We start from the raw sequence: 27,554 nt of genomic DNA on the forward strand, positions 1-27,554 counted from the left end.
GTTGACGTCTCTAGGACAGGGCTCATATTTTTAGATGACTGTCTCCAACCACCGAGAACCTCCCACAAGAAAGATAAAACGCAGTTGATTATTTTAGAATTATCCATCTGTTATATGTTTGAGTAGCCTCTTCCAGCCATACCTTCCTGATATTCTTGGTAATTGTCTTAAAACAAATTGTAGCGACTGTTAACGTTGATTAGGAGTGTCAAACTCATTTTTGTTGCGGGCCACATTGTGGTTATGGTTTCCCTCGTGGGGCCATTCATGATTTGAATAGAAAAGGATGGACACTCATATTATCACATCCAACAGAATCTAGTAAAATTAAACAATTTTCCTAATTTATTTTGAAAGTGGGATTCCAAGAAAAGATTGTTGCAATAGCTCACTGTTATTAAAAGGAAGACAATTCACAATTTTGGTATTTTAACAAAAAAACATTGAGTTTGACACATGATTTGCCTTTACGGGCCACATAATATGATGTGGCGTGCCGGACCTGGTCCCCGGGCCTTGAGTTTGACATGTGTGACATGGGTCATTGTTGAGTATGGGGTCAAATATGTTATCCTTTCCCTTGCAGTTTTTACCGTTGACAGCTGCACATATTCAGTGCTTGCCTGTTCATTGCTATTAAATGTGGTGTGGCACAAACTAGTAGAGATGTTTTTGAAAGCATAACATTTTCTTAAGTGTACACAAGCCAACAAATTGTCTGGGAATTTATTCCATATAATCCTATGCCTGTAAATGAAAGCTTTCCTTTTAATAATATAATGTTGTTTCTGATTAAAGGGCTTGATAGTGTGGGGAACAGCACTGGTTTATCATTAACCGTGTACCGTATCTGCTAACAGCCAAAGAAATTACTTCCTTATGCCATGCCCTGCCTCGCAAGTATGGGTGTGTAGCTGTTCTCCTTTTGAAAATCACATGGGTGCCATGTCATGCTGGTCATGAGTTGTTCCAGCGTTTGAACACTTGTGTGTTTATTTCCATCCCATTTAAGCCCGGGGTAAACCCTTGTGATCACATGACCACCAACAGGAACTCAAGGAATCAATCTGCTGCCAAAGGACTGTGCGGTATCCCTGAATTGATGGCAACAGACTTTCACAGGTCCTTATATGGCTGCTCTATTCTTAGCGCATGTGCATGGGATGAACAAGGAGCTGCTGTTTGTCTCACTCTATGAAGAGTCCAGCACTTGTGTTCATGTCTACATGGTTTGATTTCACTGTATCAATATGCACTTTTTAGTTAATTTATGGTATAGTTTTAGTTCACTATTAATATACAACTTACAAGTTTCATCAAATGAATGTGATAAAATGGTAAATGGTGTTACTTTGGAAATAGTGAGAGGAATTTGATCATTGTGAAATATTTTTAGAATTTCCATATTCAATGATGATTGCCAGTATGTTTTGCAACTAAATATATGGTCTGATTGTTTAACGTATCCTCACCCAGGATATCATCAGATTTGATCACAGTCAAAATAAATCGCAAGGAGCTTGTTATTATACATGGCACTAGTGTCAAGACCAATTAAAAACTACTGTTTGTGTTTGACTTCATTATTCTAGCACTTGAATCCTAATGACTGCACAATTATCAGCAAACGGACACATACATGTACGTACATTAAACACTGGTGATCTCACATGTAGTGTCTGATAAGAGATAAAAGAGCCTTAAGGATTCCTCCTGTTTTCTTTTTTTTTTACACCTGACTACCAACATTTTCATCAGTGGTCCAGAGCTCTGCATCATCCTCCAATCACATCCTTTCACAACTCTTCCTCGCAACCTCACTGTGCTGGTTACCAAGGAGACAGTCAAGTTAGGTTCTTCGAAGTGGAGCAATGATTTGGCAAGCGTGTGTCTTTTCTGTCATCAAATTTTGGATTGCTGATGATGATAATAAATCACCACGTGTACTAATGCTTGTTAATGAACTACTCATGTTGTGTTTGTTGTCAAGTAAAAACTTTGTGGCTGTGCATATTAAATGTCTCTCCTATCAGTTTATGACCAGATCTAAATAGTCGCACCTGTTTTTTTCCATGATCGCGTGATGCCTGGCTGCTTGCAAGGATTTCTTTTCATGCTAGAAATCTGTCCACTGTGGCAGGATACTGTGTAGAGGACAAGCTTGAACTTGCTGACTTTGATTATTTTGAATAATTGGCCAAATATTTCAAGTAATAGAGGAAGGGAGGACGTAGTGTGCCACTGAGATGTCATGGATTTTAGGAAAAAGATGATTTTTTCAAAATTCAGTTGATATGAGCTGACGTGGGCCAATAACTGACCTGTCAAGCTTTATAAGGAGTACGAGCATAACCAACACGTGACGGAGAAAATAAGAGCGCCCACCTGGCAGAATTGCCATCAAAACTATATGGCAATATAGTTTAAACTAAATCATGCTGGAGATGATTCAAATTAGCAGCTCATTTAGTAGTTATTTATTTCTTGAAGCTTATTCATCAGGATCTACTGTCCCATGCTACCTGCGGCACTTGTCTTGATACCCAAACAGTAATATATTTAGACGGACCGCTTTCATTCTTACCTCCTAGAGTTGGGGGGAATTCCATAGCAAGGTAAACAATGTGATAATGAAAGATCAGTGAAACACAATTTCAAGAAAATTAAAAAAAGCTAGCAAGATTGCATTATTATAGCGGTCCAGCTAGGTGGGTCAAGAACATGTTAAAAAAACAGTTTTATCCACATCATGATTTGGAGGTCATGAGTTTTACATACATGGTACTATTGTACCATAGTCAATAGTTTTCCCGTGTCATTTTTGCCTTTACTAATTTCAGACACTAAGTACAAAAAGCTGCAGCAGTTTTGTGTGTTATCAATGCACTAAAATCACAGGTGTCAAACTGTTATAATGGCCCGCAACAAAAATGAGTTTGAAACCCCTATGCTAAACTGTGGCATCAGCGACAGATCAGCATGGGGAAACTGCAGGAGCAGCATTGAACTAAAGAGCAAGACACCAGTTTCATGAGATGTTAATTCTAAGCATTTTTAATTCTAAGCAAAGTATTTTCAGCACTGTTGAAAAAATAGACCAAATTTCACATTTTGAATAAGGTAAAAGCATGTCATAATTTTCATACAAAAAATGCAAATGGCACATTCATGTTTTTTGCGCTTTAATTATAGTCATTATTTGCCCTTAGTGTTGCTCCTCTTTTTTCCTTTAGTGTCCCGCTAATCATGCCTCAGTTGATTGACTTATTTGTGTGCTAAAGAACTGTAAACACTATAAAATCTCACTCACTCATTTGGACCCACTGACCTCAAAGGTATCTTTTTTGTCCCTTGTCACTTGCCATTTTCTGTCTTTCTCACTCAGCCTCTAACTTCGGCGTCAGCACTTCTCACACCATGTTCGTGTTGCTGAGCATTTTGATTAAATGACAGCTTGTTTAACTCCCACAAACGTCTGGTATTTCTCCCTTTGCCAGTGCTGCTCCAATTACGTGGAAAAACACAGGCATGGACTTCAAATGAGTATTTGTCATGCTCCACAGTTAAAGAAGATTTAATACCACTACTGTCAAGCTTATTTAATGGTACACGAAAATGAATTAGTTGTGCATAGGATTAAATGATGTAAAGTTACAGTTGCACATCAATCTTGGATACTTGGCTGCTATGAAAAAAATATAGATTTGATTTGTTTGATATAAAACTGCATTTAAAATCATAATGAGAAACCCTTTGGTTTTATACTTAATGTTCATCATTACTGCTAGCTGACATTCTTACATATTTGTAAATAGACATTCCTCTCTTTTCAGTGATCATAATCCTACATGTAATAGCACTGCAGATTGTACTAGTTATGCTAAACTTTATCTGTTTATCTGTTATTTCACCAAAATGTCTCTTGTTTTCTTTCTCATAGATGCAAATACTTGACAAGTTTCCAATTGAGGGCGGGCAAAAAGATCCAAAGAAGAGGATTATCCCATTTCTCCCAGGTAATAATAACCTGCTCTCTGGAAAAGACTCCGATATTAATAATGTATGCGCAGTGCGACAATGTGAGCCATGCGCTGATGTGTGTTTGCTCTGCACATGTGTAGATCTGAATTACTGCTGACAGGATGCAATCCATGACGTTTTAATCTCAAATGTGTTTGTATCCCTGCCCTGTCTTGAGAATTCATATTTTTTAGGCTCACTTACCAAATGTCTGGTTATGAATGTATGCCTCGTTTAATGTGTACACATCCTTGCATTGATCCAGGGCACGCCGCACATGCTTGTCTTTTCTGTTGTAAGTCACCGCCTGACAATTCAGGCTCATGCTAGCCCACGGGAGAGTGGCAGTGATCAATATGATGCTTGTGGCTCTTGAGTGTTTAGTGGCTTTGCTTATCACGCTAATGTATTGCGTTGGGTGTGTCTGCATAGTATACTACCACAAGTTGATTATGTTGATTTCTTTATGGAATTGATGACTAAATTGGGCCCGTGTTTTAGCAAACACTCTGTTTAAAGCCATGCGTCAAGACGTAACGTTAACTAAATTCTTTCCATCTTCGTTCAAGCTATCCTCCTCCTTTGAGGGATTCTTTTTCTGTATTAATAAAGCCTACAATCAACTGGATCTCAGTCATGGCATCAATTACAGTTCGTTTTCAGTTCCATGACATGTTTTATGCTTATATATAATTATGCAGTGTTCGGAATAAATGTTGTCGAGCCCAAACTGATGCCATTTTTGAAACGTTTAACTGTTGTATGTTGTATTCATACTGGAGTGACTATTGCTGTGATCATAAGGGCACAGAGCCAAACCTTGCTGACATCTGCTGGTGGACCAGAGTTTTACATGCATGTCAAACCGTCCACTCAGCCAAATTTGATGTTATTTACTCTTAGTTTTGGGGAGCGAGTGGTTGATCATTTATCTAAACGTTTCTTTTTCCTTGGTTAAAATGTCTTTTTTTTTTTTTTTTTTAAACACACTCATCTGCTCCCTTTGCTGTCATACAGGCAAAATTCTCTTCCGAAGGAGTCATGTGCGAGATGTGGCCATGAAGCGACTGCGTTTCATTGATGACTACTGCAGGGTAAAGAAACCTTATTGTAAACATCCTTCAGTTCCCCAACGGACTCTGGGGAGTATCAACAGTCTGTTTAAGGTCAAAGGTCACGGCCCTGTTCTCCTTTCACATGGTTCAGATATAGGATATGTGATTTGGACACAGTTATAGTCATGGGACTCTAACAGCAAGTATGATTTCTTTCTTTGACATTGTGCTGGGAACACTCATTCAACTCTTTTTTTTTTTTTTATAAACACGTGCATTTCAAGTGACACATATTCAATATAGCTATGTTTACACTGACAGAACACATGAAATAGCTTCACAATCGACAACACGAGGCAGTGACATGACAAAAGTAATCAATAAAGCATGAATAAAACAAACATTAAATTAGATACCATTTACCGTACTTTCTGCACCATTATGCGATTTGAGTTATAAAGCGCAGACTCAATTGCGGGGGCTATTCTGTACTTAACCCACACACAGGTTGCATTATAGGGCGCATGCATGCTATGATTTACGGTAACAAACCCCCAAAAAAAAAAAAAAAAAAAAAACGAAACAGGAGCAACACTAAGTTTGGCTGTATATTTCAAGTTTAAATGGTTGTTGAAAGCGAACTTATTCAAATTTAAATAGGGGAAAATAAATTGTTGAAAATACTTTAAACATAGCCTTAGATTTACTGTGTGTTTGTTGTGTTTTTTCATGCTCCTTTTTTATCTTGTTACCATGATGCATTTACAAATATTTCCAGTTAAGAGAACAAAATCATAATTGTACCTCCTAATCCATACAGTGTAAATCCAGCCTTGATCTTGGATTCGGTCGCATATCTTCAGATCAAAACCACGCTTACCGTAATTGCCGGACTATAAGCCGCGACTTTTTTCCAAAATTTTGGACCCTGCGGCTTATAGTCAGGTGCGGCTTATATAAGATTTTTTTCGTGATTTTTGTGATGACTTGATCACTTTTACTCTTAACACTATTATATACAGTAAAAGCTACAAAACAAACTGACAAATAACTCGTTTTCAAATCAGACGAGTAAAAACTGGTCAAATATTTTTTAAAAAAGCTATTATTAAAAGTGAAGACAATTTGCAATTCTAGTAATGACACACGAATTTGATGCACAATTTGTCTTCGCGGGCCACATAGAATGATGTGGTGGGCCGTATCTGGCCCCCGGGCCTTGAGTTTGACACCTGTGCTCTAAACCCTTTCTCTTACTCTGCCATATCACTCAGAGATTACACAAAGCAGTGGCGCTGTTTGGACAATCTGCATTGTAATTGTACTAAGTTCATCTTGTTTTTCCTTTTTTTAATCACTTCACTGGTTTCTTTTAAATCAAACAAGTTGTTTGTTAACAACTTGTTTGATATAAAAGAAACCGGTGAAGTAATCTGCATTGTATTAAAACCCAATCAATCAGCATTTAAATTCAATTCTTCTGACATTTTGCTCACCAAAAACAGGTTGTAATGAATGTGAACTTTTAATGCATTTTATTCAGAAGGTTACTTTGAACCTTAAACGGCGGCGCGGCGTACTTATGGATTTTTACGGCCTCCGGCCTCCAGGAGGCGCTCTAGCAAGAAGCAAGAGCGAGACAGGCGAAGAAGAGACAATGCGCCGAAGAAGACGTGCTAGTTTTTGTTTACATTTCGCGCATCACGCGATCAAGACGGATATTACCGAAAGGAAGCCTTTATACACAAACCGTCATCATGGGGGACAAAAGAAATGCATATGATGCCGCTTTTAAGCCAAAGGCAGTCGATGTTGATGACATTATCTTGTCTCTACTCTGGAGCGTACTTATGGATTTTTACGGCCTCCGGTCTCCAGGGGGCGCTCTAGCCGGAAGCAAGAGCGAGACAGGCGACGAAGAGATAATGCGCCGAAGAAGACGTGCTAGTTTTTGTTTACATTTCGCGCATCACGCGATCAAGACGGACATTACTGAAAGGAAGCCTTTATACACAAACCGTCATCATGGGGGACAAAATAAATGCATATGATGCAGCTTTTAAGCCAAAGGCAGTCGATGTTGATGACATTATCTTGTGTCTACTCTGGAGCGTACTTATGGATTTTTAGGGCCTCCGCTCTCCAGGGGGCGCTCTAGCAGGAAGCAAGAGCGAGACAGACGAAGAAGAGATAATGCGCCGAAGAAGACGTGATCGTCTCGCGCATCACGCACACACCCACATTCACACAAAGACAGGAAGCTTTTATACACAAATCGTCATTATGGGGGATAAAATAAATGAATATGATGCCGCTTTTAAGCTATACGTGTCGCTCGCTAGTTTAATATAATGTAGCGCTTCGTGCATGAATAAGATTAGCATGAACAGAATCTCTTCACACTCGAAGAAATGCATAAAACCGACGACGAAAGAGAAACTGAGAAAGTGTGAGGCTAAGGATATCTAACGCTATTCCAATCGGACACTAAGGAGGAAGACTTGGTTTCAGTGCACAGGAGGAAGATGAAGACGGCTCTTTTTGTACTTTTACTGGTATGTTTTTTTTAACCAGCCCTGTTCGTGCTGTGCTACCGTGTTGCTGCTGTGTAACCGCCGCCATTACCGCCACGTCTCAGTGACTTTGCTGTGTTAATTCCGTGTTGTGGTATTACTGCCGCGTCACAGGCAGTGTTTGGAAAGAAATGTTAAGGTATGTTATTAAAGCTTTAAAAAAAACTTTCTGTGTCCAGTCTTTCTTTGCTAATAACTCGCGTGCACACTTCCGCGTTGCTGCGGTACTACTGCTGCGTCACAGGCAATGTTTAGAAAGACATGTTCAAGTATGTTATTAAAACGTTAAAAAGGCTATGTACTGTCTTTCTTTGTAAAAAAACTCGTGTGCAAGTGCGGCTTATAGTCCAGTGCGGCTTATGTAAGAAAAAAAAAGAAATATCCCTGAATTTTAGCTGGTGCGGCTTATAATCCGGTGCGGTTTATAGTCCGGCAATTACGGTATTCCAAATGTGGATACGGTACCCGGTGGTTATTTGCCAATACAAGTACAATGTAAACATAGATTGTTTCGACAATATAGTAGACAGCTGTTGTTGTTGTTTTTTTCATATTTATAAATAAATGATCACGCTAACATACCCAGCTCCCTTTCAAATGAATTAAAATGAAAGAATTCCACTTAAGGATGTATACATTGGGGTGAAAATGTCCTCTCACCTTCCTTTTTTCCCTTATTCTTCACATTTATGCCTGATTTAGACCCCTGCTGGTTCCTTCCTGTTTCCTTATAGGCTTGATTTCTTGAAACACAAGCTACAGTAACAGCTTTAATGTGATGTGTAGTGATTACAAAATAAACCAAACTGAAAAGCAATCAGATGCATACTGATAAAACAAAACAATGATACAAAAACGGTTCTCTCCTCTTTGGCTTTATTAGAGTGCCTTACTCATACCCAAATAACCTGAAGCACTGTAATGTTTACAGTTGCTATAGCGAGCCTGTTTTTTTTTTCTCCCACTACTGGCGTGTCAAGCTGTTTCCTTCCTACATCCTGTTCACGAGGCAAACAACAGAGAGGAAGAGTAATTACCCAGTGTTCTCAAAGCATCTGCTCTCTGGAGATTGTGGGATGTTGAGTCCATCCAGCCTTAGGTACACAGCAAGATAGTAGCTCTTCAATCAAAACCTTAAGACTCTAAATATTACAGCACCCTATGAATACATTAGGAATGTTGGTCAGGTCAGAACAAGGATTCAACATTCTGCATACAGCACACAGATGGTTGCTTATCTTAGTTTTAATGTACAACGCCGCATGCCATGTGCCACATCTTTTTTGGAACCGCTAGACCATTAAATATAGATGGTGACAGTGAAATATGATCTCCTCCTGTGGTTTGGTATCACCAGTGAATGTGCACTATGATATTAGTGGCAAATGTGTAAGGTGATTGAGAATTAAGATACATTTCCCCCCCCCCCCATTTATTTATTTATTTATTTATTTATTTATTTATTTATTTTTTAAGCTGTTGACTGTGAATGAACCTCCGTGGAGCTAAATCCAAGATGTCAAAACTTTTGGTATACTGTATTTAATAGACCTCATGATCAGGATTTTGGGGGCAGATCAGTGAATTTATTAAGACAATCACACTGATCAAAAGATGGAGCAATATGTCGACTTAAATATTTTATTCATGGCATATACTGTGACATACTGTTAACAATCTTAAGTTCCCCTATAAGGAAAGAGGCGGCATGTGATTTGAGTATGAAATGTTAATTCATTAACAAACGAGCGGCGCTTGATCATTTGTACTAATGTAAATGCTTTCAAAATGCAGTAAATATACTTAGGTTGGAACCGTTTCAAAAACGTATTCGATGAAGAATTTATGAGCCCCAACTGTTTAAATTGTAGTGGGATGCTGTCATTGTATAATTGCCATATTAATAGTGAACATGGAACCCAACAGTTGCATAGATCTTAAACAAAAATAATCTATGCAACTTTAAAAAGTTTAACTGCAGACTGCAATTGGACTAAAGGAGTTAAGATCTTTAAATCCACATGTACTAGTAGCCGCACAAGTGGATCAGAGTACCGTATTTGCCGGTGTATTGGTCGACCTTTTTCGATCCAAAATCGACCGAAAAAAATCGACCTCGACTTATACACCGAGTCATAAAATTTAACTTCGTATTTATCGCTTCAAATGTGATGGTAACCAAGGCCGTTTCTCATGCATCTCATTGTGCGTTGCACTTAGAAAATTTGAACCGGGCGGCGTGCGCGAGTGCGCGGCCCGCTGGAAGTCCAATGAGGCGCCGCGATCTCCTGCGCGGTGCTTATAAAGTGCCGATCCGCTCGGCTTGGAGCTATTTCCGGCCTCCCGTTGGTGCCGGGCGGCGTGCGCGAGCTCGCCGGCCGCGATCTCCTCCGCGGTGCTTATAAAGTGCCGATCCGCTCGGCTTGGAGCTATTTCCGACCTCCCGTTGGTGCCGGGCGGCGTGCGCGAGCTCGCCGGCCGCGATCTCCTCCGCGGTGCTTATAAAGTGCCGATCCGCTCGGCTTGGAGCTATTTCCGACCTCCCGTTGGTGCCGGGCGGCGTGCGCGAGCTCGCCGGCCGCGATCTCCTCCGCGGTGCTTATAAAGTGCCGATCCGCTCGGCTTGGAGCTATTTCCGGCCTCCCGTTGGTGCCGGGCGGCGTGCGCGAGCTCGCCGGCCGCGATCTCCTCCGCGGTGCTTATAAAGTGCCGATCCGCTCGGCTTGGAGCTATTTCCGACCTCCCGTTGGTGCCGGGCGGCGTGCGCGAGCTCGCCGGCCGCGATCTCCTGCGCGGTGCTTATAAAGTGCCGATCCGCTCGGCTTGGAGCTATTTCCGACCTCCCGTTGGTGCCGGGCGGCGTGCGCGAGCTCGCCGGCCGCGATCTCCTGCGCGGTGCTTATAAAGTGCCGATCCGCTCGGCTTGGAGCTATTTCCGGCCTCCCGTTGGTGCCGGGCGGCGTGCGCGAGCTCGCCGGCCGCGATCTCCTCCGCGGTGCTTATAAAGTGCCGATCCGCTCGGCTTGGAGCTATTTCCGACCTCCCGTTGGTGCCGGGCGGCGTGCGCGAGCTCGCCGGCCGCGATCTCCTCCGCGGTGCTTATAAAGTGCCGATCCGCTCGGCTTGGAGCTATTTCCGGCCTCCCGTTGGTGCCGGGCGGCGTGCGCGAGCTCGCCGGCCGCGATCTCCTCCGCGGTGCTTATAAACAGCCGCATGCGCACGGCCTCCCGGAATTTGAACACATTTCGTCAATAAATTTCGCATATTGAATTTTGAAGTTTAATATAATGCAACAATTGAGCTCGACTTATACAAAGGATATATCATAAAATCGTAAATTTCCGTCGAATTTTAGGGGGTCGACTTATACACCGAGTCGACCTGTACACCGGCAAATACGGTAATTCAATGTCTAAACAGCAAAAGAAATGGTTACATATTGACAGGTAGTGCCATAATCAACTGTTCACTGTGCCATAATCAACTGTTCACTAATTTGTTTTTGCAGCAGATATGTGAGAAACACATCAAATTTCACGTAGAGCCGGTAATAAAATATTGGGTAGCTAATTTTTTCTTTCCCCATCTCATGAGTGTGCCAACACGTGAGAATGCGAATATCAGCCCTTCTGCCTGCTTCATTTACTAACAAATGCAGACAGAGTTAATGAATATTGAGCAACAACAAGCGACATGTTGGTCAGATCTAGTTACTATTGAGCCAGCTAATAGCAAGCAAAACTGTGGTAACTCGCAGTGTTTACTTTATTTCTCGCAGCGTCAATGTTTTGTAAGGGCCAATTTCAAAATAAAAGCCTCACAGTATCATCAGTATCTTGTTGCAAAATGTACCATCTTCATTGTGTCATTTTCTATGTTAAGTACCTTAAGTTGCAGTCCCCAGAACAGGAGTCATCTGTATGTAAAAAAAAAAAAAAGCTCACCAGTAATGGGATATTATTTTCTTGGAATGTTGCACAGGTTATATGTTCTAATGTACTCTTTCAATTGAATAATACTACATTACTTATTGTAATCCTTTTCTGTTTAGGCACTTGTGCGACTCCCCCCTCACATCTCCCAGAGTGAAGAGGTGCTACGGTTCTTTGAAACAAAAGCTGAAGATCTCAACCCCCCTGTGGAGTGAGTGTTAATGAATTTTCGTAATGTTTTTTGGCTAAAGTCGCAGTAAAAATCTTCTATTTGGGGATTATCCTTCATTAAAGTGAAATTCTACATTGATTCAAGTCTGCATGGATGCACACAGTACAATTTGTACATACGTTACTCACAGTAAATACATGCTCAGCAAACCAATTAGGTCAGTTGATGGATTCATCCAGCATTTTGACTTTAGTCCATTATCGTATCAGCTTTTACTCCTCAGATTTCTTACAAGCTCATTAAATGATGTGTAATGGGTGAGGGGGGGAAGAGTTGAGGGAAATGAAAGTGTAAGGCATTTATAATAGCAGGCGGCAGGCCCTTTGGGTAGCTTTTAATTGGTCACTCTCTCCTCTCCCAACTTGAATGCCACTATCACACTGCTAATTTATAAAATGTTCCTGTATCCACTCCAGGCACTCTAGCCAAGTATTCTTGTTAAGCCTATGTCCTATTGGCCTTTTGAGTTCTCTCCCCTACCTACCTCCAAAGCATAATAGATATTCTCTCCCAGTCCCCCTGTCATTCTCTGTACGCATAAACAAATTATTTACACCACCCATCATAAAAATGGTGGGCGCATAACAAACTGAATTATTTTAACTTCCCCAAAAACTGTTTAATTTCCATTTTAGTGAGCGCTCAACATTTTACCTGTTTAATTTAGGACAGTTGTGTCTTTAGGCGGTGGACTCATACAATTCTTAAGCACTGCTGTAGCTCAGCTTCATGCTCAGTTATGTTTAATTGATGTCATGTCTCAAGGTTACAAACACTACCAGCAATGGGCAATCTAGCTTTCACCAACAGCTTCCTTTTCCTCACCGGCCATGCAGTTTTTTAAATCTCGATTCACTGTTACTCTTTCATCTCGTTAATCCTTTTTTCTGCCCCTCTATAAATAAAATTCCCTCACTGTTGCCGAGGAGCCCGGTTTATGCTATTTTAATTTGGTGCTTTAGAAATCACATTAATCATGTCAGGAGTTGTGAGGGATATTAAATATTTGGTGCATCAATAGTGCGTGCGTGCGCTCTCCTCACAAAGTAATTTGTTTGTCAGACAGAAGTTGTTCATCAAGACGTTGGTGTTTTTTATTCAAATGAATTTGATTATGCATGCTTTTAGTGTCTGTACTAAAGACATTTTAGGATCACTAAAGGGATCATAGTAGTTCATACAAATTAACTGTATGGGATTTCATCCTGCTCACTTTTTGATTGACTTTTTTTGTCAGTGCTCAGACTAAAATGATAATATTGAAGTTTCACATACTATTGTTTTACATATTGTCCAGTGTTAATGAATGAATGCCTTTGAATGATGCATAACAAGAACATTTTTTATACTATATATATATATATATATATATATATACTATATATATATATATATATATATAAATATACCGTAATTTTCGGACTATCAGTCGCGTTTTTTTTTCATAGTTTGGGTGGGGGGGGGCGACCTTACAGTATAAGGAGCGACTTATACGTGAATTTTTTCCCCCCCAAAAGAACCGCGATGTAGCAAGGGATTACTGTAATTTGAATTTCAAGTGACGTCATCAGCGCGGCGCGGCGTGGCGCGCGGTTGTTTACAAAAAGGACAAAGATTGATCACGGGATGACAAAGATGACGAAGGGCCCCACGTACTACCGGCATCATTAGCGGCTTTGTTTCTAAGTGACACGGAGGACGAAGATTTTGAAGGATTTAAGGATTTGGAGTGACACAGAAGGTTTGAAAAACTATTATGGCTTTTACGCACGCCCGGTCCTACTCTACGGAGCTCTCTTTCGCCTCCGTGGATAGAAGTCGGGGGCCGGCGCTCGGCTGGGTGGCTGTCCGGGGACGGTGGATGGGGGTCGGTCATGGCTTTTATGCACGCCCAGTCCTATTCTATGGAGCTCTCTTCCACCTCCGTGGCTGGAAGTGCCACCTCCGGGGATGGAAGTCCACGCCGCCACACACCTGGAAGTCCACGCTGGTGCTTGGGGCCGTGTGGCGGTGAACTATTTGTTATACTTATTTGGTATATTTTATTTTGTATAGCAACTTCTATATGTTTTTATCGTTACAGTTCAGTACTTGTTGGCTCGTTGAACTCTTGTTTTGTTCAATAAAGAGACGTTTACCAAACCCACGTCTTTCCTTGTACTTTGTTAACGCTATCTGTGGAATAATGACGAGGCTGACGTTAGGGCGCATGCGCGGCGTTGTTGACAAAGGACGAGGAATTTGATCGATGGATTTAATGATTTGGAGTGACACAGATGGTTTGATAATATTGTTGTTTATGTAATAGTTATTTGATATATGGTTTATATATCGTTATATGGGTCTGTGGAATATTTAGAATATTTAGACGTCAGCGGCGCGGCGCATACGCGGCATTGTTACCATAAAGGACGATTGATGGATTTAATGAATTTGAGTGACACAGATGGGTTTATAAACGTGTTATGTATGTAATAGTTATTTGAATAACTCTGAATGTTACGTCAGGCCCGTTCTCAGCTCTCCGTTTGTGTGTGGCACGTTAGCATACTATCGTTTAGCCTGTTGTTGCTCGTTCATGTCTGCTCTTGGTGTTGGATTTTGTCGAATAAATTTCCCCCAAAATGCAACTTGTACTCCAGAGCGACTTATATATGTTATTGTGCATTTTATGGCTAATGCGACCTATATTCCGGAGCGACTTTTAGTCCGAAAATTGCAGTAGATAGATAGATAGATAGACAGACAGACAGACAGACAGACAGACAGACAGACAGACAGACAGACAGACAGACAGACAGACAGACAGACAGACAGACAGACAGACAGACAGACAGACAGACAGACAGACAGACAGCTTGTTAGAGGTATTGGACGATGAATGTTATCATATAAAAATACACGCTTGCTGTAACTTCTCAAAGCAAGACAGCATTTTTGCCACACACTATCACAGTCAGGACACACACGCACACAATTATTTCCATGTAGTAGGGCATTGTGAGTCTTGGAACTGCCTTCTACCGGGCCAAATGCAATAAAAGGCAGCACAGGGGAAGTGGAACTTCGAAAGTCCTTGGAGCACTGAGCGCTCCACTGTCCCTTGTTTCACAACAAGTATTGCTGGCTCACATTGTGCTCTTGGTCTCCTGTCTCTTTCTGGTGCATGTCTAATTGCAACTTAAAAGAATAACCCCATCACCCTGTATATGGGAAAATTATTGTGATGGATTTATCAGAACTGGAAATATGCCCTCTAGGCTGAGGTATGGGGAATAGCAATGGGGTGCACGTTACTTTTTTGGTTGTTTATTCCTACTTTGCTTTAATCTTATTGAAAGCATATCTGAGAAACCAATGACAACTAGTGATAGTTGACCTACTGTAGAAGTGCACAGTTCCATTCTACTGAAAACTGGGGGTGCTATTAAAAAAAAAAAACTCGCGTTTTTCGGTTGTATAAGAACATTGCAAGACTCAGCATTTAAGATATTTGTTGAACACACCATTGTCCATGTTTACCGACGGCGTGGATGTGAATTCAAAGTACAGTAGAACTTCGGATCTCAACGCTATTTCGTTCCAGAAGGAGCATTGAGAAGCAAAACCGTTGAGTTCAGAAGCAATTTTCCCCACTTCCTCCTCCTTCATCTATCTGTTGCACTGTCTGCTGTAAGTAGCAGAGAGAGACGGCAGACTGACTCAACCTTAATGGATGAGCATTTTCATCCCCCCCTGCTGAGAGGGATCAATACACTCACTTGAGAGACTATAGCGCAACGTACAAGGAGTGTCCAGCATGGCATAGAATGGGTTAAACACTTAAAGCATGTGGTCAGCAGGACTTGAGGCCAATGGAAGGTGTTTGGGAGGGTATGTTTGTGAGTGCTCTTGCATGAAAGCATTTATTGATCCATCTCAATCAGAGCAGTGGCGGATCGATGCCGTTACAGCAATTTAGTTTTTTGATCCCCAACAAGAAAGATATCTGAACTGGTCAATGCCATAGTGTCTGGTTTAAAACAAATACTTTAAAACAAATCTGAATTATATTAGATGGGTCTGCACAAAATAGTGTTTTGACACTAAATGAGAAATTTATATAGAAATTAAAAACAAATGGCATGTGATTCATCATTCACCCTTTTATTATGAAACCCCTGAAACACTTTGTTTCAACCAGTTACCTATGAACAACTCACATAATTTGTGAAATCGAATGGAGTTTATATGTATGCATTCTAAGTTACATGATCTTTCAGTTTATACATACTAGGGCCCAATCAATAAGAATTGTATGAGGCCAGAAAAAAAGACTGATGACCATTTAATAGGCGTATTAAAAATAAATGGTTGCTGTGTAAATTTACATGTAGTATTTATGGCAGCAGTGTAATTTGGGCACAACGGTAAATGTTTAAAACACAAAGGTAAAAACAATCAGTCTGTGGCCAATGTTTGAAGGGCCATAATCTGGCAATTTAATCGGATGGCCGATTAATCACTCAGGCCTAACACCCATCTTTTCTGAAAGGCTTCAGAGGCTACAGCACCAAAGCAAAAGAGGCACTACTAACCAAGCACAGCCATGAAGACCCCAAGGAACTCTCCAAACAAGTCAGAGACAAAGTTGTTGAGAAGTCAGGATTGGGTTTAAAACAAAACAAAAACAAAAAAACCGTATCTTTACATCATCCCAAGGAACACCATCAAACCCATCGTAATTAATCGTTATGGCACCAAAATAAACCTGCCAAGAGGAGAAGAACCGGGCGGAACCAAGTTGTTATAGAGTGTTTTAGCTGATGAAATGTGTCCACTTTATCGCTGCCTCGAGGAGGTTTGATGAGGAGCAAATAGAGTAGCATATTGGGGATTCCCTCGGAAGGAGGGGACCTCAACAACAGGCCAACTGTGCACCCACTTGAAAAATTATCTCTATTGTTCAGATGTGAAACTTAGGCATAGAGGTCAAATGGAAGTGTAGCTTCTGAATTTAGGGACATTTTTCTGACAAGAACATACTGACGTAAACAATACACTCATTCAGTGATACTTAAGAAGCCATACAAATAGTATAAAATAAAATTTTCATGACATGAAAAGATTTGAAAATAAAAAAACAGAATTAGGGAGTGGCCAATTTAAAATCATTCACCACTTGGACAAAATGTGCGATTGCCAAAAAAACAAGTCATCTGCCAGAATCAGGGAGGAGCCAATTTAAAATCATTCACCACTTGGACAAAATGTACAATTGCAGATGATATAGTCCATGCCGGCAGGATGCATGGAAGTGTCAGGTGATGGGGATTAAGGCGCCAAATGCAGAGAAGCTGTGGTACGATAAAAAATATTTAATTTAAATGAAACCAAAAAGCAAGCAAAGCACTAATAAACAGGGGAAAAAGGGAAAACAAGTTCAACATAAAGTGCTCCAAAAGGAAGTGCTTGACAAAATTTAAATAAAAAATGACTGAAAAATGTAACAACAAAAAGGATTTTAACTGTGGCAACAAGGTAAGAGTTCGAGGACTATGCAAACTTAGGTTAGTTAGGTCGTCCTCAGACGAGCTTCCATAGTAGAAGCTGTACATTGCTAATAATGACTGTGGGGCGCAGCTCCTCACAGCATCCCCAATCCTTAATGCTGAGTGTCAAGCAGGGAGGCACCGGTTTCCATTTTATAGTCTTTTGGTATGACTCGGCCGGGGATCAAACCCACGAACTCCCAGTCTCAGAGTGGACACTCATACCACAAGGCCATGAGCTGGTCAAAGGTGATCACAAGGAAAAAACTAAAGAAACAGGAGGTCAAAACTCTAAGCATCAAAATAACTAGCAACACAAAATTGGATGTGACAGCACAAAGCACAGCATAACTCACACCACAGAGAACCGATGACAGTGACACAACAAAAACTGAACAGAAAGGAGGGAACTAAATACAAACAGCTGATTGGAAGACACAAGGGGTCCGGGCGAACAAGAACAGATGGAACCAAATACGAGAGAGACATTGAAAATGAGGAATACAAGAAAAACATGACATTGAACACAAGAAACACAAGTCAAAGTATCCAAATCAAAACCAAATAAACTAAACCCATGACAGAAAATGAGTCAAACTTCACTGTAGTCACTTTCAAGATGAATGCCCTGTTTGAAAAAACCATCCATCCATTATTTTAAACTTTGGGCGGGGTACACTCCGAAGCGGTCGCCAGCCAATCGCAGGGCACACACAAACATACAACCTTTCACACTCATAATCACACCCATGGACATTATTAAGCTTTATTGTATGTGTGTCAAGGTTAAATAATTTGGGATTTTAAAAACAATTCGGTTTTCTTTTATTTTGACTTGTGGTTTTTAAATGCAGTTAGTTTTGATTTACAGCAAGTTTGTTAGTTTCTAATTTTATTATAAACATGCATCATTTTTGTTTAATCACTTCAATTAGTATAATCCGTTTTAGTATTCATTTTGTCTTAATATATGGAGTATTTGTTGTGTAAGAAAAGAAGCTCATTATTAGTGTGTCATAAAGTAAACAAAAATTCTCAAATAACCTTTTGTGTCTGCTCACATACATAAGCCTTTCAAATATTTCTATTTTGAACTCTTGTTGGATTTGTCTTGTTTCACTCTTCATATAAGAAATCTATTTCAAGTGAATAGAATTGTTTTGAATACCCCAAACCTTGTATATCAACTTTTCATTTTAGTTGAAAAGTGGCTTTCTTTTTATCATATCTTTTCCACCAACACGAGCTACTCGGACATAGTGATACACGTCGGCTCCAATGATGTTAGGATGAGACAATCAGAGATCACAAAGAAAAACATAGCAAGGACTTGTGATCTTGCCAGAAAGATGAGTCGGCATCGAGTATTTGTCTCTGGCCCCCTGCCTGGGAGAGGCACTGATGAGAGGTTTAGTAAATTAGTCTCCCTTAATCGATGGATGGCTGGGTTCTGTAAAAAGCAGAGACTGTATTTTATAGATAACTGGTCCTCCTTCTGGGGCCGCCCCGACCTGCTGAGGAAGGACAGCCTTCACCCTAACCGTGAAGGCGCCTTCACTCTTTCTAGGAATATAGATTACTGTTTGAGCCACTCATGACAGGTCACTTTAGAGCAGGCCAGGGCACAGGTGGTGAGACCACCTGTGAGGATGGGTTTGGAGTCTGTTAAGTTAAAGTTAACTAGCGCTAGGCGAGACTTTCAGCATACACATAGCTCCTCGTGTAGACTAGAGCGCGACAGTTTAAATAGTGCTGCAGTACACATAAACACACTTTCTACTGGGGTAGTAGACAAGTCCAATCACTCCGTCCCGACCAGTCTTACTGATGAAACGGTGCCTGTTTTAGATAACTTCACATGTGTAACAAATATTCATCATCAAATTCCCACGGTCGTTTCCTCCCACCGCGCTAATAAACTTTTGAGAGGTGATGTTAGGCCTAGAGAACACAATTTTACTCACATCCCGTTTAAAAATCCTTCGATAGATACGCACCCTGATCGACCGATTACACTTAAACTCGGTTTTATGAATATTAGATCGCTTCATACGAAAGCAGTTCTCGTTAATGACCTTATCACGGAACATAATCTAAACGTTTTTGGTCTTTGCGAGACCTGGTTAAAACCTAATGAACTGCTGCCACTTAACGAGGCCTCGCCTCCAAATTTTGTGAGCTCGCATGTGGCACGTCCTCGAAAAAAGGGTGGGGGTGTCGCCCTCATCTCAAATTCTGAGCTTAGATTTAGGCCTCGCTCAATTCACGTATTTAAAACATTTGAAGTTCTCATTGTGCGATCCACTGCTTTACCGTCATTCTATCTTGCTGTTATTTACCGTCCACCCGGGGCTTACTCTGGCTTCCTGGATGAATTTTCAGAATTTGTGGCTGATCTAGTGACAAATGCAGATAATATAGTTATCATGGGTGATTTCAACATCCACATGAATTCACCGTCAGAACCGCTGACTTCGGCATTTCAAACTTTAATCGATACGTTTGGTTTTACGCAAGCCGTACAGGCAGCAACGCATAAGAATGGAAATACCTTAGATCTGGTATTGTCCCGGGGACTAGCAACCTCAAATATAGCAGTACTGTCATACACTACTGTTCTGTCTGATCATTTCTTAATAAAATTTGAAATTTTAGTTCCTTGTCAAAGACAAGAGAGCAATCAGAATTTTAGCAGCCGTAATTTTAACTCCACGACTGCAACTGCGCTATCTGAGTTACTGTCACCGGCAACCACCATGTTTCCCGCATACAGCGGCTGTATTGATAATCTTACAAATGAATTCAATGCGACATTATTAAAAGCCATCGACTCTGTGGCACCGCTACGTCTGAAAACTCGCCGTAGATGGTCAACTCCGTGGTTCACAGATGAAACAGGTACGCTTAAACAATTATGTAGAAACCCATGAGCGCAGATGGCGTTTAACCAAACTTGAGGTTTTCCATCAGGCATGGAAGGACAGCCTCCTGAAATATAAAGATGCGCTTATTTTAGCAAAAACTCGTTATTTTTCGCAAGTCATTAATCTCAATAAAAAAAATCCTAAATACCTATTTGATACAGTGGCAAAGCTAACTCTGCGCCAGCCGACCCCCGATAGCTCCTTCCACTCAGCTGACGAGTTTATGAAATTTTTTGCTCAAAAGATTGAGTCCATTAGGGACGAGATCAAGAATACCATTCCAATCGCTCCGCCGGTTACTAGCGCTGGGGATCATGCAATAACCCTCTCAAATTTTAAAAGCGTGTCCCTTGAAATGCTTACAAAATTGGTTAGTGCGGCTAAACAAAAAACATGTTTACTCGACCCGCTTCCAGCCAAACTACTTAAAGAATTATTTCCAATTTTAGGACCGTCCGTCTTAAATATAATCAATCTGTCTGTTTCCTCTGGGATAGTGCCAATAGCCTTTAAAACCACTATTATTAAACCGCTACTTAAGCGAGCAAATCTTGACCCGGACTGTCTCAGTAATTATAGGCCAGTTTCAAACCTCCCATTCATAGCAAAACTTCTTGAAAAAGTAGTAGCGCAGCAGCTTATTGATTACATGGTCGCTAATAATCGATATGACTCTTTTCAGTCTGGTTTTAGAGCTAATCATTCCACAGAGACAGCACTTGCTAAAGTGACTAATGATCTCCTCATAGCTATGGATTCAAATACGTCGTCTGTATTGTTACTACTCGATCTTAGTGCTGCCTTTGACACTGTAGACTTCGATATTTTATTAGGGCGTCTTAAAAGTTGTGTTGGCATCTCAGGGTCAGCACTCAGCTGGTTCAATTCCTATCTATCAGACAGGACGCACCGAGTGGTCCATGGCAATACGTCCTCTGAGCTCTATAATGTTACGTGTGGTGTCCCACAGGGATCGGTACTCGGACCGATTTTATTTAATATTTATATGATTCCGCTTGGGGACATAATACGTAAATATAATATTAGTTTTCAATGCTACGCGGATGACACCCAATTATATATGCCGTTATCGAAGATCTGCGGGACTGTTGTAATCTCGAGGCGTGCCTTGCGGAGATCAAGCAATGGATGTCTCTCAACTTCCTTCGTCTTAACCGAGATAAAACTGAGATGTTGATAATTGGTCCTACTCGTTATCAACACTTATTTAAGGAAACCACTATAACTATAGATAACCGTACTATCACTCAGAGTGATACGGTAACTAATCTCGGGGTAATATTTGACCAAACGCTCTCCTTTCAAAAACACATTAAGAATATAACCAGGATTGCGTTTTTTCATCTTCGTAATATTGCTAAGATTCGTCCTATCCTCTCGACCGGGGATGCGGAAACTATTATACATGCGTTCGTCACGTCGCGCCTGGACTACTGTAATGTATTATTCTCTGGTCTTCCTAAATCCAGTATCAAAAGTCTACAGTCAGTGCAAAATGCCGCTGCGAGGCTGCTCTCACGGTCAAGAAAATTTGATCACATTACCCCAATATTAGCCAAATTACATTGGCTCCCGGTCTATTTAAGATGCGACTTCAAGGTTCTTCTACTAACCTATAAATCACTGCATGGCTTAGCGCCTTCTTATCTCGTCGACCTAGTCATTCCTTATGTTCCGTCTCGTAACTGTCGTTCGCAAAACGCTAGTCTTTTAGTTACACCGAGGGCCAAGAAAATGTCTGCAGGGTCTAGAGCAGGGGTCACCAACACGTTGCCCGCGGGCACCAGGTCGCCCGTGAGGACCGCATGAGTCGCCCGCAGGACTGTTCTAAAATTAGCTCAAATAGCGGCACTTGTCAGTGAGCTGCATCTATTTATTTTACAGTCACACCTCGGTTTTCGAACGTCCTGGTTCTCGAACAAATCGGAATTCTAATAAAAAATTCGAGATTTTTTGCTGCGGTTGTCGAACAAAATTCGGAGGTCGAACCTCGCGAGATGAGCCGGGAGGACCCAAGAAAACCCGACCGCGCGGCCTGGATGCCGACTGACTCCGTTGTTATTGTATTTTTGTTATTTTGAGGATTATATTAAGCCCTAATCATACCTCCAAATAAAACAAGTGGGAGCAGTAAAGCCATCCTAAAACACAAAGACGCTCTTGAAGCAATGCGACAGTGGGCGCCCGGCGCCCTGCGGTTGCGCGATTGGACCAAATTAAGCTCCCTGCGCACTGAGGTCCACTTAAATTTTGGAAAGTACATCAGGGCTTTAAAAATATTTTCAAAATTTTAGCGACGGCTCTGTCACAATAATGCGACCAGCGCGGTGCAGTTGCGCGGTCGGCGACGCACTACTGTTGCGCGTTCGGCGGTGCGCTGCAGTTGCGCGATTGGACAAAATTAAGTTCCCTGCGGACTTAGGTCGACTTAAATTTTGGAAAGTACTTCAAGAATTTAAAAATATTTTCTAAATTTCAGCGACGGCTCTGTCACAATAGTGCGACCAGCACGGTGCAGTTGCGCGGTGGGCGACATGTTACGGTTGCGCGTTCGGCGGTGCGCTGCAGTTGCGCGATCGGACAAATATGCGCAAATGAAAAAAATGCTTAAAAAAGGCGTTTTTGTTTTTTGTTTTTTTATCTTGAAACGGATTAAAAAATGGTCCATTATTTGTAATGGGAAAAATAGATTCGAAATTCGACCGATTCGCTTCGAACGGATTGTGGTCAAAAACCAAGGTTTGACTGTAGTTTTGCTATTCTTGTTAAAATCACACCTACATGTGAACTGGAAATGACAATAATAACACAGTAAAAGCCAAATTGAGCAAATTGGCTATTTCAGAAGTCTGTGTCGAACTGGTAGCCCTTTGCCTTAATCAGTACCCAGGAAGTAGCTCCCGGTTTAAGAAAGGTTGGTGACCCCTGGTCTAGAGCATTCTCTATTCGAGCTCCAGAGCTTTGGAATGCCCTACCAATGGATATTAGAACTACTACCTCAGTAGAAACATTTAAGACACGTTTAAAGACACATTTCTATGAGATGGCCTTTAACTAACTTGTAGTGGCCGATTTGGCCGGAGTTTGTTTTGTTCTCTCTGCCCACCCCCTCCCTGGCTGATAGCAGCTAGCTGGATTCTCGGGGACCGATTCAAGATGAAGAAACTGCAGCTCAACCTCCTTGAAGACACTGCCAGGACAATCGAGGGCACCTCCGACATCCATTTTTTCATTGGTTTTCATATTATGTATTACTTGTGCCCTCTCTGCATCCATTACAACCTGGTGATCCTGAAAGGGGGATCCTTCCATCTGTGGTCCCTTCTCAAGGTTTCTCATTTTCCCCTGGCAGGTTTTTTTTTAGTTTTTCCTTGCCCTTTTGGGAGCTTAAGATCAGGGGATGCTTTGAGAATAATTGTCAATTTTGGCTATGTGAAGCCCTTTGAGACTGTTTGTGATTTAGGGCTATACAAATAAACTTGACTTGACTTGACTTGACTTTTCTATAACCTTGTGATTTGAGCTCACTCACGTCCTGGGCCGCTGGTAGGCTGTCTGCCTGGAAAGCATTATCTACAAACCATAATGTTAACAAATGGACCCATTAATATGCACATAGAAAGGCAGTTGCCACTGGCCCACAAATGTTGGTGAACTGTTTGATACAGATGATCATCATTCATTGTGCCTGCTCCCCTAGCTTCCCCTTGAATAACAATAAGGATCTGACCTTGCTTGGTGTCTCAGGGAGGGAGATGCTGTAAGATTATCAGGTTGTTTGCCAAAATCATGACTTTGTGTTATTGGTCATGTTTCTGACGCGTTAAAGGAGACTATGAAAAAAGTTTGTCCCCGTTGATTGAGTGAAGACAGATATGCTTACCGTAGTTTGAAGCATAGGTTTGTGAGGAATACTCATGTTTTATTTGTGGTGGTGTGCATCAGCCTCTGTTGTCAATACCGCAGTGACCAAACGTCTTCACACAACCTCTTCATCTACTTCAGGAAGTGGGGGTGAAACAATAGAGTATGATTCAAGTGGCAGTTTTCCTCATAATTGGCAACATGCTGAGTTGAGTTGTTGGATGCAAAAAAATGCACGAGTGTAGGATCAATGGTACATGGTAAATCTCTGAGCATGGATTCCTGTCAGATGGAATGTGGCACATTAGTGGACCATGAGAAACAAAATCAATTGTGCTCCAGAAAATTATGCAATTTCACTAATTCTGAAATCAAGAATCTGGATGTGTATCTACTCCAACGACCTATAGTGACACGCAACAATTAAATGCTCCTCCACTAGCTGGCAGAAGGTTTTTGTTCGGTGTTGTGCTGTACATTTTTAATAATAATAAGTAAAACATGTACCTGGACTCAATAAAGATTGAAAACACCTGCTTAGAGGATATCATGTTTGTATTTTTTAAACCTGTGTCCAAAAAAGAATTGGCTCACCTGTTCCAATATTTTTGGTGTGGAGTGTATACAAATAGAATTGGTGGCTAGAGAGGTGCCGGTTGGCTTTGGAAGTGCTGCCAAGGTGCCCCTCATAAGGCATGTTTAAATACGGGTTATTTATCTAATTTCTCTTTATTCCAATCAACATACGTAGTTTCTAATGTAGCATACAAAATGTTTTATTTTGAGTGTCCCTGAGCATTTACAAACCTAATATTATATTGTTATACAGTAGTCCCTCGTTTATATAATTGGTTCGAAAAACCACCCGCGATAAATGAAATCCGCGAAGTACGGTCTCCAACAAGAAGTACTGGGCAGGCTAACGAGTTAGCGGAAAGATGCTAATTCGCGATCGTGCTAACACGCGAAAACGGACTTCTAAAGGAATGTAAATGAACATTTGGAGCAATAATACATTGTCCTAAAGGTTAGACACATGTTTCCTCAATTTAGACGTTTTATTTTGACTTTTAAATGTTTTTTTAATTTGGAAAAAAAATCTGCGATGTAGTGAAGCCGCGATAAATGAAACGCGAAGTAGCGAGGGATCACTGTATTCATATTTATGAGGCATCCCACTCGTGTTTTATCTTAACTTCCAAAATACTTGAAATAATGACTTGTATTGGTGCAACAGTTTGACAGCTGATCGGATGTCAAATTGAGAATTTTGATAATTGATTCATCATTTAGATGATTATTTTCTATTTCAAATTGTCCAAATGCTCACTATTTTAGCTTCTCAACTGTAAATATACGATTTTGTAGTCCTCTATGAAAGCATGCTGATTAACTTTGCATTGAATTAAGATAAAACATTTGTTTTTACTTTGTACTTTGGAAAGCATTGATTGCCTATTTTCTCACGTGGTATGGACCAATAACCAAATCATAATTAGTTATGTTGGTGCATTTTCTGCACCCCCAATATGTTAATTTGGTCTGTTTTTGAAAAAGGGGGTGGAAATTTAAACATGTTTTTTTTTTGTTAATCAGAATCAGAGTCAATGATTAAACAGTAGATTAATTTATTATTGAGATATTTAGTTTCAGCTCTAAACAACATAACATAAATATGCCTACCGTAATATAAAATTTAAAGCATGTGAACAGCATGACTAAAGAACCATTCAAAAAATGTACTTTACCCATCTGTATTTAAAATCTATCAATCAATATTGTATATGCTGTTTGAGGAGCCGACTGAGTTTAGGTGGAGGGTGGTCAACACTGAATTGGTCACCAAACAATCAAAGGGCACCTTTTGAGACAAGCAACCATTCACTGTCACTTTGTCACTGGGTGAGTACTGTTGCCACGCTACCAGCACTGAAGGCAGGCAAGCGAACCAGCAACAGTGTAAAAATACAAAGAAAAACATTTTACTATTTTAAGAGTAAAATCTTGATACAATTCTTTTATGTTAAGTTTTTTTATGTTGCCCTATGATACATTGAGGTTGTTGCATTTTACAAACATGCTGTCTTACCCATCTCTTTGAGGTCACATGACCAATGTGGCTTGAGATGGATGGGGTGAGGCACAAGGGGTCATGCCCCTGATCCTTATTTGTCCCACTTTTCTGACAATGAAGCATATTCTTGTTGCTAGCACACAGGGATGGGAGGAGATGTCACTACAAAGCGTAGATTCTTCTGCAGTGGACGGATACATCAAATCATAGGGTGATGGATGAAGGCAGATGGCGATGTAGGGAGCCTGGGCAAGAATAGTCCAAAATAAACAGCTTTGGTAATCACCAATTTATAGATTTAGGTTATAAACCAAGCTCTAATAATAATAATTAAAAAATTAATTAAAGACATAAGATATGTGCAGTTCCCCCCCAATATTATGTAATAATTTTCTACTGGTATTTTTAAGCATAGTCCTCCCAGTGATCTGCTATACATACTGTAAATATACAGTATGTACACACAATTTACTCTTTACTGTACTTAGATGTATTTAATCCATCTAATACATGATACAACCCCATCTTAAAATATGCTTCTCCTAAAATACACTAAAATTTCATTTGTGTCTAGTTTGAGGCTGGTATAATATGAGGCAGGATCTTTCTTTTGTCATGTTTTAGGAATCCTTTTCAGTTTCCCAAGTTCAACTGTACTACAGTGGGATGGGTTAATTTCAGGTGTGATGAGTGTTGCGATTGGCCTTTGGAGGATACTTAGAAAGAGGAAATGTACACTGAGTAAATGGGGAATGACAATGGAAAGATTGCAGGGTCTTTGTGTCACGCCCGTGCCAGGGCACGCTCGGCCTGCACTTCGCTCGGCCACACCCCTTTCGTTACCGTAATGTCTGTCACCTGCTTCCTCTTGTTACCCTGTGTATTTAAGCCCTGCCCGTGTGTTTCTCCCTGTCGGTGTCTCCTGTTGTGTCCATTCCTGTTCGTGCCCAGTGTTCCTGTTCTTGTCATCTGGTTTTCCCTCGGTCTGTCTGAAGGCTCACGGTCAGAATTTTAAATTCCAAGGGGACTTCATGTCGGTCAGTCTGTCTGTTTGCTAGCCGTGAGTCTCCCTCCCGTCTGTGTCGTCGGTTCCCCACCTGCCTCCCTTCCAACTCCTTTTCCCTGCAATAAATCCTGGTTCAAACTGCATTTGGTCGCTCTGGCTCAACTCATTCCTGACACTTTGCTTCTATAAATAAAACCTTGCTTCCTCCATCTAACTCAATTATGCAGCCCGAGTCCAAAAGTTACCACTGACAAAGCAAGAGGCAGGCAGCCACACATTTGCGTCCCTAGCTTATCCATGTGCTGTAATCCCATTAGGCAAG

The 27,554-nt window shown here is 40.9% G+C and overlaps 1 protein-coding gene across 4 annotated transcripts in view; it reads left to right on the forward strand.

Annotated features, from left to right (window-relative positions):
* The window catches only part of sh3pxd2aa (SH3 and PX domains 2Aa), a 108,881-nt gene that overhangs the window by 23,439 nt on the left and 57,888 nt on the right, over nt 1-27,554 (forward strand). For 3 of the 4 annotated variants that reach the window (XM_049720764.2, XM_049720765.2, XM_049720766.2), the window contains 3 exons: nt 3,941-4,016; nt 5,038-5,114; nt 11,700-11,791. In XM_049720764.2, coding sequence (XP_049576721.1) covers nt 3,941-4,016; nt 5,038-5,114; nt 11,700-11,791 — 245 coding nt within the window. Of the gene's footprint in view, nt 1-3,940; nt 4,017-5,037; nt 5,115-11,699; nt 11,792-23,606; nt 27,264-27,554 lie in introns of those variants that run through there. The other variant, XM_049720768.2, reaches the window with a different exon arrangement.

The sequence above is a fragment of the Syngnathus scovelli genome, chromosome 5 (assembly GCF_024217435.2).
Source record: "Syngnathus scovelli strain Florida chromosome 5, RoL_Ssco_1.2, whole genome shotgun sequence".
Lineage (NCBI taxonomy): Eukaryota > Metazoa > Chordata > Actinopteri > Syngnathiformes > Syngnathidae > Syngnathus > Syngnathus scovelli.